This window comes from Pollicipes pollicipes, unplaced genomic scaffold (assembly GCF_011947565.3).
Source record: "Pollicipes pollicipes isolate AB1234 unplaced genomic scaffold, Ppol_2.1 Scaffold_6686;HRSCAF=7923_pilon_pilon_pilon, whole genome shotgun sequence".
Lineage (NCBI taxonomy): Eukaryota > Metazoa > Arthropoda > Thecostraca > Pollicipedomorpha > Pollicipedidae > Pollicipes > Pollicipes pollicipes.
In genome coordinates, this window is record NW_023596921.1 from 38064926 (window position 1) to 38084020 (window position 19095).

The window sequence follows — 19095 nt, forward strand, 5'->3', positions numbered from 1 at the left end:
TGCGGCCTGCACGACGGTCGTGGCCGGGGGCGCTGGCCGTGCAGGTCGGGAATTGGTTGTAGCAGTGGCCCTAGGCCGTGTTGGAGACCGGAGCCGTGTTCAACCGGAAGTCTCGGACATAGAGATCGCTGGCGCCCGTTTTCGTTAGCAGAGGGAGTAACAAGGCCATCTTGAGTCGCGAATCGTCTTGTTAACTGCCGGGTCCCAGCCGCGGGGAAGTCTCCCGGGAAGGTTGCACCTGAGTTAATGAGACGTACTCATTCCAAGAGCACGCCGGATGGGAGCTGGAAATGCTCACTGGGTTGACGTCGCATGCTATCTGATACATGTGTGCCAACGCGCAAGCCGCGAACCTCTTGTCTACATCCAAAGCATGCTTCAAATTTACAAATGTATGTTAAAGGCGGAAAATGGACAAACAATTAGCTCCACATGCAAATTAGATTACTTTTCCCCGTTCCTACGCCGCGATCTGATAATACGTTTGGTACCAACGACAGGAAAACTGCTCACCATGCAAACGCATATCATTTTGCGCCTTAATTCCGCTTCAAACGTTCGCATCATGTTGTAGATAGGCAAGACCGGAAATATTTTACAAATCCCGTTGAAAATATAACGCCTCTGCATCAAAAGAGCTGTAAATGAGCTCTGAGCGACAGAATGTGGAGACCGCCGGCGATTGTCATTATTATTGAATGTTGCAAACTAATCCCTAAAATTTCAATAGTGTAGCAATTTGGTAGACCGCTACTAAAACTAGACGCACAAGTACAAGTGCACAAGGGCCAGTCCATCAATTATGTTACGCATTTTGGGCCAATTCTCAACCCCTTCGCAAGGACATCCACTGATTACGATGGACGAAAACCCTCCCCTGGCTGCGTCGTGTTCGTCGCAACATCCCCAAAAAGGTGACGTCCGTCTAGTCCGCCATTGATAGCTAGAGGTGTAAAATAGAGGGGGGCGTGTCACTTGACATGGAGATACGGAATGATACACGGCTTCGAGGATTGAAATACGGTTCAAAGGATTTAGCATGACTTTCCAAGCAAACCTGAGCAAATCGTTACACTGTCCAGAATCCGCTGCCCCTTGTCACGATTCGGCCACGCTCCACCGATCTTCCCTTACCCCCTGAGTGCATAGCAATTTGTGACAGCACCATAAGCATCCCATTTGCAAATGAGCGCTGTTGCCGCTGCCACACAAATATAAATGTCACTGGTGAAATATTTGTACACCATAAACTGCAGTGCACAACCGTCTTAACTTGGAACATTTAAAAATCCCGCCCAGTCTGACAGCGACTGATTCCAAATGCAAGCACCATTTTTCAATTCGACGTTGATAAAAAGCCGAACACTGCATGCAAAGCAAAGGGTGACATGTATTTCTATTGTTTAAATGACAAAAACAGAAATGAAACATGTCAAAAAGGAATGGTGTACATGGCAGCAACTAGCATGGGCTGATGGGCTCGGGACCGAGTCTTCCAACTGGTTTCGTAAGCTGAACCACATCCCGAGCCATAACAGTGCATGCAAGCAAGGTGTTTCCCATCACGTGATGTAAGCAGGCTCCGGCCCGCAATGCCGGGCAGGGTTTGCCCTCTCAGTTCTCAACAGCTTGTAAAACCAGTGGTGCAGTTTCCTATTTGGTTGGGGTGTGTGTGTGTTCAGCCCCCTCCCCTCCCAGCCTGGACTCCAGCTCCCCTTCTAATTCTGGGAAGACACCGGGTCAAATTGGGGAAATATTGGGATATCTTTTATTGGCTTACCTTGGGTTAGGTTGGGTCACTTTTCAGTATTCAGCCCCCAATAATTTTGTGAACCTACGCCCCTTGATCAAACAAGGAGTCCTTTGGACTGCAGCCTCACTCATCAGCCATAACTGAATGCCGTAATGACGAGGCGTGACTTCTGATGGGTTGACTGCGAGGACGCCACTTCACGTCCAATACTCGACGACTCATGGTGATGTGGGTCAGGCAGTCAGCTGATAGTGGCAGCAGCGCGACATTTCACTGCGACGCTGAACGGTGACACAATTAGGTCACCGTGCGTGGGGCATGGACTCTTGTCAAGTGCCAACCGCTAGCATTTCCATTAAAGCGGGCGCCGCAAGGGACCTCCTAATGTTTCCGTGCTGAAACAGGTCGCCTCTTACGAGCAGCCGCCGGGCTTTCACCAGACCTGCACGGCTGCTCCAGCACCCGTTACACCACAGCGCCGGCGCAATGGGGCCATGCCGTGCCATGCGGCTGATGATGATTGATGAAGACGGCGTCGGTGAGCGCAGCGCGGTGTGTCAGCGCCACACCTCCGAATCTCCGTCGAGGAGACCGACCCATCTCCGGTCCACATGGACAGCGCTGACACTGCGCGACAGTATCAGCGCGTAACCACCGCTGATGGAGATCCACCATGCTGATGGCGATCGTCGCCCTTCATGCTATCGACGGTGGAGATCGCGACGAACTGCCCGGGATGAATACACAAATTGGCAGCACTCATTGGCAGCAATGCCCGCAATCATTCAATGGGCTACTGTCCTGAGATATGCTGACTCGCAAAACGCTAACCCCGCCATCAGCATCCACTAATCAGCGTCCATGTATTTGGGGCTGGGATTCCGGGTCGGAAGGTTCTCCGGTCGTGACACTCCCTCTCGAACCCTCCGAATAGCTACCCCGCCACTCCCTTCCTCGCCTGTCCCGCGTACTCACGCTGGGCAGGCTGGCTTGTTCCTCCGACGGTGGCCGGGGCCGTGAGACTGGGCCCGGGCACTGGACGACTGCCGCTTCCGCGGGGGGGCGGCTCAGGAGACGGTGTATCGGGACGGGCCAGTGGCCGGCTACCGCTCAGCAGTGGTCCGGGCAGTGAGACGGGCTGTCTCCGACGGTGGCCGGGGCAGTGGGACGGCTTACCGCTCCGACGGTGGCCGGGGCAGTAGACGGCTCGCGCGGCAGGGCCGGGCGGCTCGAGCGGGCGACCCCCTCCCACGCTTGCGCGCCGCTCCGGCAGCGGGTGTCGCGCGCCGGCACCGCACAGCGACTGGCAGCCGCCGGCGGGGCGGGCCCGCGCCACCCGCCGCCGGCGCCGCCGCCGCCGCCGCCGCCGCCGCCGGGGGGCTGCCGCCGCAGATCAGATTCACACGACCCAAACAGGGCATGGACCTCCCGAGAGCAGATAGCTGACAGATAGCGCAGCGTCTCACGTATGCGCTATCTGTCCACCAAGTAGCTTCTGCCGGCGGCGCGCGCGACCACGCAGGTGCCGACGGTATGCATATGGAGCGGATGCGGAGGTGGGATGAGGAGATCTAGCAGGGAGGCGCAGAACGAGGACGAGGATGTTGGCGCGAAGAAGGCGAGACGTCGAGCGAAAGGAAAGGGGGTGGCTGGGATGGGAAGGAACAAATGCAGGAGGCAGGCCGTGGACAGGCAGGATGTCGATAAGGATGAACGTTGAGTCCCAGTCCGTCTAAATGCTACCGTACAAGGATTGACACAGTGGGATGGAGAGGAGGGCACGGGATGTGGAGAGAGGTGGTGATTGGGCAAGGAGGATGTGGGATAGGACGGAGGCGGTACGAGCAGCAGTCGCTCACAATACATGTGGACCAATGACCTTCGTCGGTATGAGGGAGATGATGGCATTACCACCTTGAGTTTTCCAAACCAAAGCTCGATTGAATTCCGCTGAGCTGAAATTTAGGGTGTACACGATTTCGGACAAATCTACAGCTTGCAGATGCACCTTACCCAACAATGCAAGTGTCCGTATGAACTTGCAACATGGCCCCACGCAATGGCAGCATTTCATGCAACTTGTGCAATGTTCTCACTGTGGCCATTTTAGACCTTGTGAAACCACTGGTGACCTGTTGCTACGTTGTGCCCCTTTCTTGCACTTGCAGCGCCGTTCAACAATTAGCAGCATATACGCAAACTTGCCCTTCGGTAATCTTACGTCTCTAGAAGCTATTGATGGCCATTGTGTCACTCACCATCTGCCCCTTTGGTAGCAAACTGGGTTCCCGACATTTCTCAATATTTGAAGCGAAGTAAGAATTTGACCTCTGGGATTTCGGCAATCTCACAAAATCGTAAGCAACATCAGTTGCCCTTTGATTATACCTTCCCATTTGGCGCACGACATCACGCCCGCCGACTGGCCGGCATTCCTGCACTGGCTGGAATCGCTATCATATCATTTGTTGGTTTCTGAGTTCTGCTGCATTACTTTATATGGCAAACGTTCAGTTGGGATCAGCGCTCAGTGAAACGCAGCGACCAGACCCTCTTTCAGAATGATATGTGTATCTAAGTGTGGCGGATATCCCGGTGCGGCGTATAGGTCATCATTGCATGCAATCGCATGCACGGGTAAGCAATTGGGGAAAGTAGTCTGAAAGTAGGCTTCTTCTGAAAGCTACGGTATGGGCGGCGGTCAATCAAATATATAGACCCTGGAGTTGCAAGCTGTGAAAGAGCGTTCAGAAGTTTCAAAGGGCCGGAGCTGGTCAAGGGCCTGAAATTAATTGAGGTGAAAGCGGTAGTCACTCAGCGACCCCTTCACAACTTAATGACCATTAACTGCCTGGGTTCCCCAGCGTCAGGACGCCGCCTCGGTTATCCGAGGTGGGCGTCCCGGCCGTCTCAGGACTCGCCTCAGGACTATTCCAGGGAGCCGTCATCCACTGGCCAGCCCCTGTACCTTCTGGAGGCTTCCTTAATTTTCTTCACCTCCACGCCAGCAGACCGTTTGGCTACATTGGCCGAAGCGTCCTTTGCTACGAATCCATTTTCTGACGACCAAACTCTCTCGAAGCTCCTTAGTTGATCAAAATAAAAACATAATAATAGCAATATAAAATAACGTCGCTTTGATAGTCTCAGTGCCCTTTAGGGGTGCATCGATATTTTCTGCACGGTTACCACGACTATACCAGGTCCTTCAGCATGTAACCAAAGTGATCGGGAGCCGGGTAATCTAGTGCTCATCCGGCTGCTCATCTTGGGTCTGGGGTACTCTGGCTATTTTGCAACCCTTGCCCGCCCGCGTTTACTGCGCGGGGGGCCACTTCAGGCAGGGATCACTTGACCGCTTCGGTTCCTTAGGCGATCTCAGGTCCCTTGCGGTCTCAGGGCACTGGATGATCCCTCAACAGTTTCGCAACCCGTTGTCCGTCGGAGGACACCTTTTCAGTCCTCAGACCTTTCAATCACCTGGGGACCGTAGCTTGGCTCGGGTCTCTTGTCGTCTTGGAATCCCTCGACTCGCTGGAGCTCGATTTTCTGCTGGCATTTTAGCAATCAGTGATAAGTGACATATGGTACGTGCGACACCGCCCTGCGGCTGCTGGCAGCACGATCTTCGGAACACGCATAATTCAGTTCATCGTAGTGTGCTCGTTCCCACAGCTTTGCCGCAAAGCATTTGTCAACCGTTTTCCGTCCGTGATATCATCGCGCTTGAGCGAGAGTGAAATCATCACACAGACAGTTATGGTAACCGCCGTCCGATCCGACGCGTGCCATTCGTGTCTGGCCCCAGCGTGCGATCACCCGGGCGTCGTCATGGGGATGCACTTAAGGCTTTCAGGAAACGACAGCCACATGCAAACGTCGGAGATCATGCTCAACTGACAGGAAGTTCCCAGATGAGACGTGTTTACTCGCCGAGTCCAAGTTCGCCAGAAGAGTCCACGCCTTGCGGGCTCTCCGACAGGGAAATACCGACCGGCGTTCATCAGAAGCAGGAACATACACAGAGCAACGTTGGGGACGACGGAAGGAGCTCTTGGCTGCCCATCGGTGGTGAGGGTGAAATCACAGCTTTGATGCAAGAAAGGTTTTCGTGCACGGCGCGTGTGAGAGAACCCGGAACTACGTGTTCACCATACCCGTCCACGCCGCACGAGGGACGCCCTCGCCACCAGCCCAGTTAGCTGCGCTGGACACATCCATGAGTCAACACAGGAGAATCCAGCCAACGGTCCGCAGGGGAAAACGGAAGTGAATGACTGGGACGAACTCAGGAAGGAGGTGTATGCATGACTGGGAGATCTCATTCCAAATTCAATGGCTTTCAATGCCCCGGGAGGTGAGATGTCAAGTGATCCTTGTGTGGTACGAGAACACCAGATGTTTCCAGAAGTGTTCATGCTGAGTGGTGATCATCAGCCCCACCGGGAGAGGCGAACATTTTCGTAATTTATTTACATAATTGTTGGGTATCATCTGGTTACTACCTCCCGGTAAACTGAGGGTCCGCTATCTGCAGCATACGGACTCAAAATGACGAAACACCAGAGTCTTAAGGGCTTTTTAAGGGCATTTTCAAACCATTTTCTTCTCTCCACACCATGTACGCATCAAATTACAACGTAACGTCCCAGGACCAGCTGATCGAGGAAATCCGCCGCACCGTCGACCCTTCCATAGACGACGTGACGGTCAATAGGTCACATGGCACATCACGCACCTCTGTCAGGCGTAACGCTCTTCACTCCGTAACACCAGCAGCCAGTGGCGCACGTGCCAGTGTCCCACACACTCGGGCCTGGTCCGGCGAACCGGCCCGACCCATGTCCGACGACCCGGCCCAGCCCAGGTCCGACGACCCGGCCCAGCCCAGGTCCGACGACCCGGCCCAGCCCAGGTCCGACGACCCGGCCCAGCCCAGGTCCGACGACCCGGCCCAGCCCAGGTCCGACGACCCGGCCAGATCCAGGTCAGACGACCTGGCCCGGCCAAGGTCTGACGACCCAGCCCGGCCCAGGTCTAACCGCCAGGCTCGACCCAGGTCACAGCGCCCCAGGACAAAGGACTGGCGACATCCCATGACGCATATCAAACGGTGACCCAACAGCACACGGCATCCAGCAATCAAGACAAACACAGCTCTATATGCGTACTCGCAAGGCGCTGACGCTGATTCCAGCGATGGAAGAATAGCTGCCGGTGAGGATGAAGACACGTCTCCGTGCTACATATCAACGAAATAGCCGGCAATTGAACAGCTAGCGCCACACGTTTCACTAAAAGACAGCGGCATCAAACTCTGCTTTCGCAACTGCAGCCTCGAGTAACGTGCTCAAGAGTAAATCGCGGCTGGCCGCCGCTTGGGCCTTCCAATCAATAACGACATACAAAGAGGACAGCGCTTTGCAAGTGTATTTTACATGGTTAGAATACACAATAAAAAACACCTCCATTCCTGACGACGACTGCACGCCAGCCGTGTTGAACTGATACAGACGTGGTCCAGGAAGTGATCAGCACCAGACCTCCGCAACTACCGAGCGGATACCACAGAGCAGAGGTGGACCACTACGCATTGGTCAAACTCGCGCACGTGCCGAATCTGTGCCACAGGGCTGGAGGCGGACCGCGACGCGTTGGCCAAACTCGTGTAAGTACCGATTCTGTTCCACAGGGCTGGAGGCGGACCGCGAGGCGCTGGCCAGACTCGCGTAAGTAGCGGGGACCGGGGCGGCCCGACGCTCCGCGGAGATCGTCCGGCAGCGGCGCACACCGATCCGGGCAGCGGCGCCCACAGAGAACGCAGGCGCGGCGGACAGCGCGGGCCCGACAGCGGGCGGCGAGGCTGTACAGAGACACGAGAGGAGAGAGCGCGGTTCGGGGCGGGGCGACGGCGAGAGCGGGCTGGCCGGCCGGCACCTGTCCCCACTGGCGCGGGGGGCGCAGTCGGGCGGGCGGTGTCAGCCGCGCCCACAGTGACGCCGCGGTGGGGGGAGGTGACAGGTACGAGGCTTCATTGGACGGAGGACGGCGGGTGCCCTGATGGCCCGCTGGTCCCACCTTGCCTACCACGCACACACGAGATAAAACGCACAACTGTCGTCCGCCGAGTAAAACACCCCCAGCGAGACTGAGGGCCATGCCGTCACCAAATGCACCGCTCCACACAAGGCAAGTTAGGGGCCATTGTACTACAGAAATGCTTAAAAGACAGACTAGGAATTATCAGAGCACCAGAAACGCTAAAAAACGTTGCAACAGAGCGCCAACGCCGTGGTGATATCCGTGTGAGGTGGCTCGGGACCCCGTCAGTCGGCAGTCGTACCTCTCATCTCCCCCTGATTCAAGCGCACGCAACGGTCACAGCAGAGCACCACTACACGTACACACAGACTCGAAACAGTCTCCTGGTTACGGACTTCGCAGGTCTGAACACTGGCGCCAGTTACTCCTCCCCATCCTGCTCTGGCGCTCCACGTCGCCTTGGACACACTGGTAAAATGGGGATTTGAACCCAAGTATCACAGAGAATTTCTCGAGTCCGGTCCACTCCGTCACTGAAAGAACAACAGGCGTCGATCAGAGGGGCGTTCGCGCGCATTGCGGTTGGGGAGACTGCCATCGGTATTGACACAGTTATAGGATGCGAAACTTTAGCTATAAGACAATGCTCCACCCTTGCGCGGCGTTCTGAACAGAAACAGTGGGAGTGCGACGTATTCGTGGTGCAGCTATACGGGGCTCCCGGCTGTGCTCTACAAGCTTTTAAGCTATTCAAAGTTCCGTTTTCTCTGGGTGTAATAACTTTGGACATATCGTCACATTGCATGTGGCCTGTCTGCATAATCTGCGTGTCTGCATATATGCAGTATTACGCAGCGTGTCTGGGACGAACTGTGGCTGCAGGGCTGCTGCGCCCGTCCCAAAAAGAAAAAGCTCATGCCGCTTCTCAGCTAGGTCAGGTCAACTGTCCGTCGCTCGAGTCCATAACGTGGGCATCGCAGCCAGCTGGAGAAGGGCTTCGCGGCCACGCCTGCTTGAGGCGCGCTCCTCCTGCATCCTCGTTAAGCGACAACGACTTGAACTTAAGAGCTGGTCACAAACGACAGACACGACACGTCATTTTTCCACTGGACGACAAAACTGTGGTCATCTGTGTACGGGCTGTGGCTGGCTGGCTGTGGTCATCTCTGTACGGGTTATGGCCGACTGGCTAGCGGTGGTCATCTATGCACGGGTGGGGCTGGCTGGCTGTGATCGTCTCTGTTCAGGCTGTGGCTGACTGGCTGGCGGTGGTCATCTACGTACGGGCTGTGGAAGGCTGACTGTGGTCGTCTCTGTACCGGTTATCGCTAACTGGCTAGCGGTGGTCATCTATGTACGGGTGTGGCTGACTGGCTGTGGCTGCGCGGCTACCGAACTAGGGTCTAGCGCGAGACCATCTGGCAATTCCTGCCTCGCGCCCGCGCAGAGGCTGTTGCCTGACAGTCGATGCACTGCGTGCACGATCGGTGTGCAGCGTTCTGAGCATGCTAGTCCGCCCGCTGCGCTGTCCCCACGTCTGCAGAGGGCCGCCTTCGTGTGTGACTGCCGGCCGGAGGACCGTGCCGTGACTGCCAGTACCTGGGCTGTATGTGGGGGCGAGGGAACCGCCGAGCGACCGGCGGCACGCACCAATGTGATCGCCTTTGGAGGGAGGGACACCCGTTCACTGGAGTATGTCCCGTCTCCCGGGGCCTCTAGTGACGGAGCGGCTGCGGCATGGCGACAGGCGGCCCGGTTCACCTATGCCGAGGCGGGGGGACGGGGTTCGGCTCACCTATGACGAGGTGGGGGAGGGGGTTCGGCTCACCTATGCCGAGGTGGGGAAGGGGGTTCGGCTCACCTATGCCGAGGTGGGGGAGGGGGCTTGGCTCACCTATGCCGAGATGGGGGAGGGGGTTCGGCTCACCTATGACGAGGCGGGGGAGGGGGTTCGGCTCACCTATGCCGAGGTGGGGAAGGGGGTTCGGCTCACCTATGCTGAGGCGGAGGCGGGGGAGGGGGTTCGGCTCACCTATGCCGAGGCGGGGGAGGGGGTTCGGCTCACCTATGCCGAGGTGGTGTTGTCGCCATTGGCCTCAGTCGGTCCGCCACCGTTCACCAGGTACGGAGCGCCCAACCCGTACAGGTGCCCGCCGTACTTCGCGTCGTCGATATTGTCCTCGAAGAACATCTGAAACACGGAAACGGGCTAGTCCAGCTTGCGAGGAAGCCGACCACGTCAGCCAAGCTTCGCCGTGCAGCCTGGGGAGCGACAGTGCGCACACACGACGGGCGGATAAACAGAGCCCAAGCCCAGTCTGGTCAGTGTCAGGTCCGAAACTGGGACCAAGTGGGGAACTGCACACTTTGGGTACAACACAATGACATCGTGAAAGAAAACCAGATGAATAAGAGAGAAAAAGACCAGCTCGAGCTCTCACTCGCACGAAGTACATGACTGGCCGCGAGTATCTGCACCTTTCAACGGAGTCACGCTCACACGGCCGACCATGGCTCCGCTGTTCCTGCTGAGTACTCTGCACTCTCCACCTGACCCGCCCTAGACCTGTCCCGGCCGAGTCTCCCAACATTGACTGCGTTTCCCATTTCACCACCGGCCAGGTAGCGATAATTCCATTTAGGCGCCGCTCAATTGACGCTAGATTGCGTTCCGATTCGGGTCATTCGGACTGACCAGTTGTGGGCGGTGCTATCGGACCACCCGGCAGACCACTCTGAGCACCGGGTAATCGCCGGGCATCATCAGACGACAAGCAAACACGCCGGACACCCACAACGGGTCACACCCATCAGAGTACACCGTACACTCCACCACAGATACGATGTGAGTGGCTTGGCGGGTTATTCGTTACCGAGAGCCAATCCCCTGGTCACCACGGTCCATCCACGTGTTGCGTTGTGTCTCACGCATCTCCCTTCCCCCCCCCCCACCCCACACATACTACCGGCTGCAGGCCGACCTGCCCCCACTGCACCGGGTACGCGGCCGCCACCGTGACCCAAGCGTGCCTGGTACTGACCTCGCGCATCTTGAAGAAGGCGGCGCCGGTCAACAGGCTGTCGCTGCCCGCCTGGTGCTGAGGCCCCACCCGCTCCAGCTCCAGCTGGTCGGCCAGCTGCAGCAGACACACCGCCGTCAGCACGTCCACCGCATGCCATCAGGGACGTGTCAGTAGAACAGCAATGTGCTGACCGATCGGCCCATCAGCAGGACAGAGCCGAGCACAGCATGAATGGCGCGGCCCGTCTCCAATTTGGACACACAAAGGGAGACGATAGCGATGCCACGCAAATAAGCTTGTGTTTTTTTTTGTGGCAGGCATGCCGGTCCAGATACAAGTGACATGATCCACCAGGTCGGGTCGACGGACCATTCGCGACGACGTGGGGTTGGGAAGCGCACCGTCGCGTAGCTACGCCCGGGGAGAACCATGCTGATGCGAGGCTTATAGTTACCAAAGCACCTTGCATATTCCTTGGGAAAACAATAATTTTGCTGCTTCCGACACGTCGTGCTTCTCGTTACGTTACTTTTCCTTACGACGCAAATCAAGCGCGACCTGAAGGCATTCCACGGTCATATACACATACCGTACTATTTACCTTTCATTCACAAAAGGGCATTTGTTGCGATTATTCATACGCAAGTCGGGACATGATTACGTACCGCACTCGTCCGTCCATAGCCTTTCGCGATGCGATACCGAGCAGAAAGTAAACTAGTCTTTCAATCGTAACCGTTTAGGCCTGGCCAAATACCCTAAAGGACAGTGTTTAAAGACTGGTTGAGGAAGGACGTGCTATTACCATATGAATCAAACTGACTTGGCACAAGGGTGCCTGATCACCTTACCTCCTGCAATCCTCCTTTCAGATTTTTGCAAGACTTCATCAAGTACTTGACATCGTACATAGTGGGGAAATACGTTCGCAGAAGCTCAAAGAACTCGGACTCTTCCTGTGGCAGGTTTTGATTGGTCAGGATTTTCAGCAAGTAACCGAAGTCGTAACCGCTGAAACAGAAGCAAACCTTAAATCATACATTCAAAAGTGAAACATTAAGAGCGGCGAGTGGCTCAGCCTTTGCTACAAGGAAACCAAAGGTGGCTCAACGCAAGTACCCACGGCGTCTGGGTGCCGCCGTTGACTTACTAACTGGACGCGAGGTCGGTGCGGATCACGCGAGACAGGACCGGTCATGGGCATCCGCAGGGCCAGACCCCGTCCGCACTGGACTGCAGGGCCCCGTGCCGTGGCGACGACAGCTTCGTACGAAGGAAATACTTCAGACAGTTTGGCGCAGTCACGGGAGAGGACTGTCAGGGGCCAGCCGCCAGACAGCACTCTGAGAGCGACCATGACACTAACCACGGACAGGGGTGACGCGTCGGCGCCGTCACGGGACACCATCGGGGCGCAGCTCACCTGTGGAAGGAGATCCACTTGACGTCATCCATGAGCACCACGCCCGAGGTGGTGATGAGCTCGGCGAACTCGAACGGCTCGATGCCCTCGTCGTCGTGCTTGCGGAACTGGATGCCCGACTTCTGCAGCAGATCAATGGAGTCCTGGGCGTACATGTCCTCGCTGAAACACATGCAGACATCGAGAGTGGCCAGTCTGGCACGGTGCCAGTTTCACTTCAAGCCGATTCACGCCATATGTGTTCGGCGTCCTTACACAGCGACGGCGTTAACAGACACAACCGTATATTTGCTGTGCCTTTCTTTCGATTACAAATATGCTGATAACACAACTATATTAAAATAACTGCTAAAGATTCTTCGCGTCCGGTTCACAGTTACACTACGGCGCATAAATGTTCTGCCGTAAGCCTCCCGGCAGACAAAACGAGCCGGGCGGCATGGCCTTCTGGACGTCACCTGAAATCAAGCCGTTCGCTTTCTCAAATCGCCCCCAGCATGCAGTGGCATCTTTAGGCGCAGCCGCATATTCAGCTACGTACGAAACGACTGCTATCTGGCATTGTACAGCCAGTGGCTAAGCTACATACAATAACGTGCGTTCCACGGCTTTGGAAAATAGTGGAGGCCTTAGTGAGTGCCTTAAAAGCCGGGACGGAGCAATGGCTTAGTTTGGACCCTGGGGCACAACCCACACGATCACGGTGTTTCCAAACGCTGTATGCAGATAAGACACAACGTTAACCTCATTTCTGCCTGTCAGAAACTAGCCCATCATTGGTCATGTGAACGAAGCAGACGGTAACAATCAGACCGACAGTCACTACACCGAACGTCCATTCCCGCACATTACGGCCATTCGGGCGATTCCTCAGCTCAAGCTGACTCAAGTTCCGCCCCACGCCACCAGAGGGCAGATGTGACCGGCGGGAGTGCAGCGACGCCGTCCATTCGGTTCGCAATGCGCACCGACAACATGAACACGGCTTATATCAGGTAAGACACAATGGAACCAAACCACCTGTGAGACAGGGGGAGGGGGCGACCTGACACTGCAACATAGTCGTCAGTGGGCGACAAGGAGCGCCAGCGCCAAACTGACATACCGGCCATCAGCACGTGATAACCAGACACCACGTGCAACATGACCTTAACTCCAAACGGCCCACGTCTCTCAGCAGTACAAAACAGTGTCTCTGCGTCAGACAGCGGCGGGGCACCCCGGGAGAGACTCCGCCGTACCCGAGGTTGAAGCGGAAGTTGAACTGCCAGGTGGTGATGGGCTGGGGCGTAAAGCCTTGCTCGTTGAAGAAGGTGATGCCCAGCTGGATCATCTTCAGGTGGTCGACGTTGCAACGGCGCAACTGGTACTCGTAGTCCTGGGCGCTGCGGAACTCGCCGATCGGCCGCGCCACGACGCCGGGAAACTCGGTGTCCTGGAGAGGACGGAGCCGTCAGACACAGACAAACCTAGAACCTTGGTGTCTTGGATAGGACGGAGCGGTCAGAACAGACAAACCTTGGTGTCCTGGAGAGGACGGAGCGGTCAGACACAAACACGCCCGAGAACTCGGTGTCCTGGAGAGGACGGGGCCGTCAGACGCAGACACTGCCGGGGACCCCGACGTCCAAGAGCGGACGGAACGATCAGACATAAACACACCCCGGACCTCGGTGTTCTGGAGAGGAGCCGTCAGACACAGAAACGCCCGAGATCTCGGTGTCCTGGAGAGGACGAGGCAGTCAGAACAGACACGCCCAGGACCTTGGTGTCTTGAGGAGGACGGAACGGTCAGACACCGACACGCCCGGGACCCCGGTGTCATGGAGAGGACGGAGCGGTCAGTCACAGAGGCGGCCAGGAACTTGGTGTCTTGGAGAAGACGGAGCGGTCACACAAAGACACGCCCGGGGCCTTGGTGTCTTGGAGGGGACGGAGCGGTCAGACACAGACACGGCCGAAAACTCGGTGTCCTGGAGACGACGGAACGGTCAGACACAGACACGCCGGAAACTCTGTATCCTGGAGAGGGCGGAGTGGTCAGACGCAGACACGGCCGGAAACACGGTATCCTGGAGAAGACGGAGTGGTCACACACATACACGCCCGAGAACTCGGCGTCTTGGAGAGGACGGAGCGGTCAGACACAGACATGGGCCGGACACTCGGTGTCCTGGAGAGGACGGAGCGGTCAGACACAGACACGGCCGGGAAGGTATGAGTCTGACACATAATTACGCCACCACGAAAGAACAAAGCATAATGCGCACGTGCCAATCAAAGCCACATGATGCACCGGAGGACCGAAGCCAGACTTAAAAACGGGCAGCAAAAGACGCCGCACGCAAATAACTGCGCACCTCGTACCTAAGCCAAGGGTGGGGGCAAAAGCCAGAACTCGGGCACGGTGCCCAAGTCCGTGTTTTTGGAGAGTTCGTGACCCTGTAATTCGAGTCTGAGAATGCGCGCACAACTCGCGCATTGAAGAAACAACCATATATACTGAATATGAATACCAAACTGTCTATGACGTACACAACACAAAAAAACGAGACCCCAAGCTGATCTGCGAAATGTCCGTCACCCCAGCAGCAAACCTTCGATCCCCAAATAGGGTGGCTGCCACAGGATCCCTGACAGTCGCCATGGGGACGGAGCGCCTGACTCACAGGACCAGAGGTCTTGGCGGTCCGGGTCCGCCCGCAGAATCGAGCGCTTTTATCTAATCTGATCTTATCGTGTCCTCAAACTTTGCTCTGGTCGAGCGAGCTGGACCGCTGGACCCCAGCGGCCGTCAACACGGGCGATCTATACCAGAGAACACACTACCCGCGGCGCGCCGAGCCCGAGCCGGCACACAGCTCCCGGCCACGCGCGGTGCGGCGCGCCGTCTCCTCGCGCTCACTGCACTCACCATGGCCACGTATTTGTACGTCTGCGCCACCTTTCGGATGTGCTCGAACTCGCGGTCCAAGTTGTAGGCCCACACCTCGCGAATGCCGCACTCCTCGTTGCTGGGCGCGTGCTGCATCACCCCCTGGGACGAGACCGGCCACGCGCCCGCCTCTGCAGGCCAGACACAACACAATGGCAACGACGCATCCGTGGAAAACACGTGTTCACAGAGCATGCCACCAGAGACTCGGCGACATTCAGACACTGGTCATAGTTGACTATTTAAGCTGTACAACTAGAATTGGGCTTTGTTTAGAAATCTCATTTCAAGGGTTTACAGACTGTTCGGAGACTGAGTAACAAAGCAGAGCTCATTGCCATGGCTCCACGCCATACAAATAGTTCCATTCCAGATAAACAGAGTTTTTCAGAAACATTTAGGTTCACAGGAACATATTCTAAGGGTTCAATTCGAACGTCTTGCATAAATAGACGCCTGGGATCAGAGCACACGCTAAGCAGTGCTTGTTGTGTGAGCCCTGGCCTCTTCCATCTGATCGCGCAATCTCAGGTCAGCGGCAGAATTTGGCGGCGATAGTTTGCCGTACCGCAATGCTCGGCACGGCCTGTCCTGCCCTGTGACAGCACCTGACCTTGAGCATGGTCGCTGCCCCGGCCAAAGCTGTCAATGGCAAACAGCGAGCACCTAAAGCGACACGAACCTGCCCGCCACGGGCGCATGGATTGGAAGGGGGGGGGGGGGGGGGCGCCCGAACCAACTGGCCATCGGTGCGGACAAACAGCGAATCTTGGCGCGCCGAATGACGGATGGTGAATCTTGTTTGCACATTTTGACAGACCACTCACAAGGCAGCTGCCCAGTGGCGTGCTATCCCCCTATCTGGTGCTAAACGACAACTGTGCATTGGTCGTTAGCATCAACAATATCACGTTATACAAATGTCATATCTGGCATTCAAACCCAGTGTTGATAGAGCAAAGCCATACATCACTTCACCTTGACTATGGGAGAGAACAACATTAAGTTGTTGAATTCATACAGTGTTGCAATTGTTCTAAAATTTTCCATGTGAACAATGGAACAAGTCACAACCATAAAAACAACCACAAATAACAGGATAATGTACTAACCAATTCCATTCTGGATCGCCATGAACCCAGATCCACCTCACACCTGGAATAAAAAAGAGAACTTTGGCCACATTGCAACTGACACAGTGCACCAGAAAGGTGCATGGCTGCAGGGTTCTAACAATACTAGACTAATTTCTGGACTACCAAATACCTGTTCAGTGCCTCCATATGAGCTTCCCACCATCTGAGATTAAATGCGAGTCACATGGCATGCAGGGGGCATACACACAATTTTGCAATGAAGGAACAGATACACGGTTCTACTGAAAAATGAGTTTAGCACGCACAAACGTGCGCGCACACACGCACGCACCCACCCGCCCGCCCGCCCGCCCGGCCGGCCGGCCGGCCGGCCGCACGCACGCACGCACGCACGCACGCACGCACGCACGCACGCACGCACGCACGCACGCACGCACGCACACACACACACACACACACACACACACACACACACACACACACACACACACACACACACACACACACACAGACACCTTGCCTGTTGTAAGACAGTATTGCATGCTTCTGATCCTATTTTTACATGCATTTTTAGCTCTCTTAGCATGTGCGTATCACTACATGCCACAACTTTGACAATGGGGCAGGGCATGTGCCCCTGATGGCTACTATGAGCATACACCCCTGCATATATGTCAACTGCATGGGCCAGACTGGATTTTAAAAGTTGCTCAGCATTGATCAGGCATATACAGCATGCATGCATGCATGCACACACCATATCTCAACAATCACTGACAATATGTACCCAGGTATGCTTCAAAAAAGCTTTGATTGTGGCATTTGCATGGTCCAGCAAGTGATTTCCTTGAGGTCAAAGGTGTAACCACAGCATGATGTCATGGCAGCTGCAGTCAATGTAATGCAGTGTAACACAAATATGTGTATTCAGCTTACACAAAACATGACCCAAGACAAGTGTGCTTAGCACTAACAAGTTACAACAAATAGATGATGAAAATTGTTATCATGCTTCCTCTTCTAGAACAATATGTGACCCTAGAAACCTTCAGCAAGAAATGAAAGTTTGGATGCACTTTGTTGAAGGTGCTCCAAAGAGAAGTGCAGAGAGTAGCTTGTGTGGACAGTGTCCTTGCCACCTGTATGGTTCGCAGCATGTAACAAATTTGGTTCAGGCAGTGATCAGCCCCAAACTCAACCTCAGCCAAGACTGATAAATGCTATGCTCCACATGTCAGGCACAGCAGCAACATCACAGCCAAAATTTTGGCATCATCCACAATGAATACCAGTGCTTGAAGCTTGGTGCACAGTTCTACCAGCTCATTGATTTCAGCACACAGACAATATTTCAAGGAAATCTGTGATGAGAAAGAAATTTTGCACAAAATCATCCCAACACATTATTCACATCAAACTTATCTGACACTCAGTGCATTATGTACTGACCTGAGTTAGACACACACACACAATCACAAAATTAAGCACACAGATGTCAAGTAGGCATCAAGCGCAATGGATGCAATTATTGAAGGTTGGCTGTCAGCCACCCATTATGTGCAGAAACCACCGTCCTGGCCACTGTACCAGTGGTATGGTGTTTTCACCACTGGTATCAATGTTTATAATTCATTTTGCAACTTGCCTAACTTCATTTTCTGATAATGTAGGATTATATGTGATCCACTAACAGTACGATATGAAAGCATGATGGGATGTTGCAATATTTGCCATCCCGCTTTTCTGCGCACTACTGATTAGATTTCTGGGGAAAACACAAATCTCCACATAATTTAAAGCTATAAATGACCAATGCTTATGATATTGGCATTAAATAAATGCCAGCAAATATTTATTTTCATTGAGGAATCCTCATATCAGGTTATAATTAACACAAATGTAAGCTTGCATGACAGGATAAAGCTTCACTGACAACTCAACACCATAATGCAAAGGCAACAAAACATGTTCTAGACTAGGTACTGCTTTAGAAAAATCCCTGAACTTGCAGGTAATGTTGTAACTTTAACTCAAAACAAGTGACCTTTTAACAAAAACCCTGTGTAATCATAGCATAGCTTCAACCAAATGTACCACTGATTTTCAAAAGAGGAGGCAAGAACTGAGTAATTAAACTGAGCAAGTCAGAACTCCAGTAAGGATACCCAGAAAATGGCTCTCCAGCTACTTAAATCATATTCACACACAAGCCCCAATATATCTAGCCAACTTTTGTTAGGTACTCCACAGGATACCCAGCAAGGGGCTCTCCAGTTATCTAAAATCACATCCGCACACAAACTTCAATATATCTAGCCAACTTTTGTTGCCAAAAACACATCTTGACTGGGATTTCCTTCATTGCAATCACTAACCAGGCAAATTTCTTGTTGAAATGTTTGGGTTTCCAAATTAGGTAATTGTATTTTAAGCAGAGAAGGTATTTAGGGTGGAGCTACTTCCCCACCAACCACCACTAAGCCTTCCCCCAATGTTCTTGGAAATTGAAGCAGAAAAATGATAACGTATGTCAAACAACTATATGAAAACACTCCTTCTTTGATGATGAGCCTTCCACTGCGAACGACCGCTGCGCCATATGAACCATATGAACTAGACAAGTGCATGTAGTAGCAGAGCGGCTTTTCTCAATGTACCGAGAAACACACACAAGCTGATGGTCTTAACAAGTTTCCTTACCCGCAGCCCCTCAATCCGGGTGTCGAGGCAAATTCAGCAAGCGGAGAAACGAAATGCAGACGCCAACGCTTCCCTTCAGGGTCGCCTTACGCGGATTACGCTAACCCCCGCCTTCTCCAACC

The 19095-nt window shown here is 54.4% G+C and overlaps 1 protein-coding gene across 1 annotated transcript; it reads right to left on the minus strand.

Moving 5' to 3' along the window:
- Nucleotides 1–7168: 7168 nt before the first annotated feature.
- Nucleotides 7169–19095, minus strand: LOC119107093 (CCR4-NOT transcription complex subunit 7). Its single transcript, XM_037230455.1, has 9 exons — nt 18974–19095; nt 16289–16331; nt 15156–15307; nt 13483–13676; nt 12242–12403; nt 11670–11829; nt 10837–10932; nt 9861–9986; nt 7169–8328 (listed from the first exon to the last, which is right to left on the minus strand). The coding sequence occupies exons 2-8, from the start codon at nt 16308–16310 to the stop codon at nt 9861–9863; spliced, it is 912 nt and encodes a 303-aa protein (XP_037086350.1). The 5' UTR covers nt 16311–16331; nt 18974–19095; the 3' UTR covers nt 7169–8328.

Bases quoted from the DNA above. Each gene is read 5' to 3' on its own strand.
- LOC119107093 (XM_037230455.1), bottom strand. From the start codon at position 16,310: ATGGCGATCCAGAATGGAATTG. The intron at 12,404-13,482 runs GTACGGCGGAGT...CATGTGTTTCAG, and splicing joins AACTTCCGCTTCAACCTCGG to CGAGGACATGTACGCCCAGG. The intron at 11,830-12,241 runs GTGAGCTGCGCC...CTTCTGTTTCAG, and splicing joins AAGTGGATCTCCTTCCACAG to CGGTTACGACTTCGGTTACT.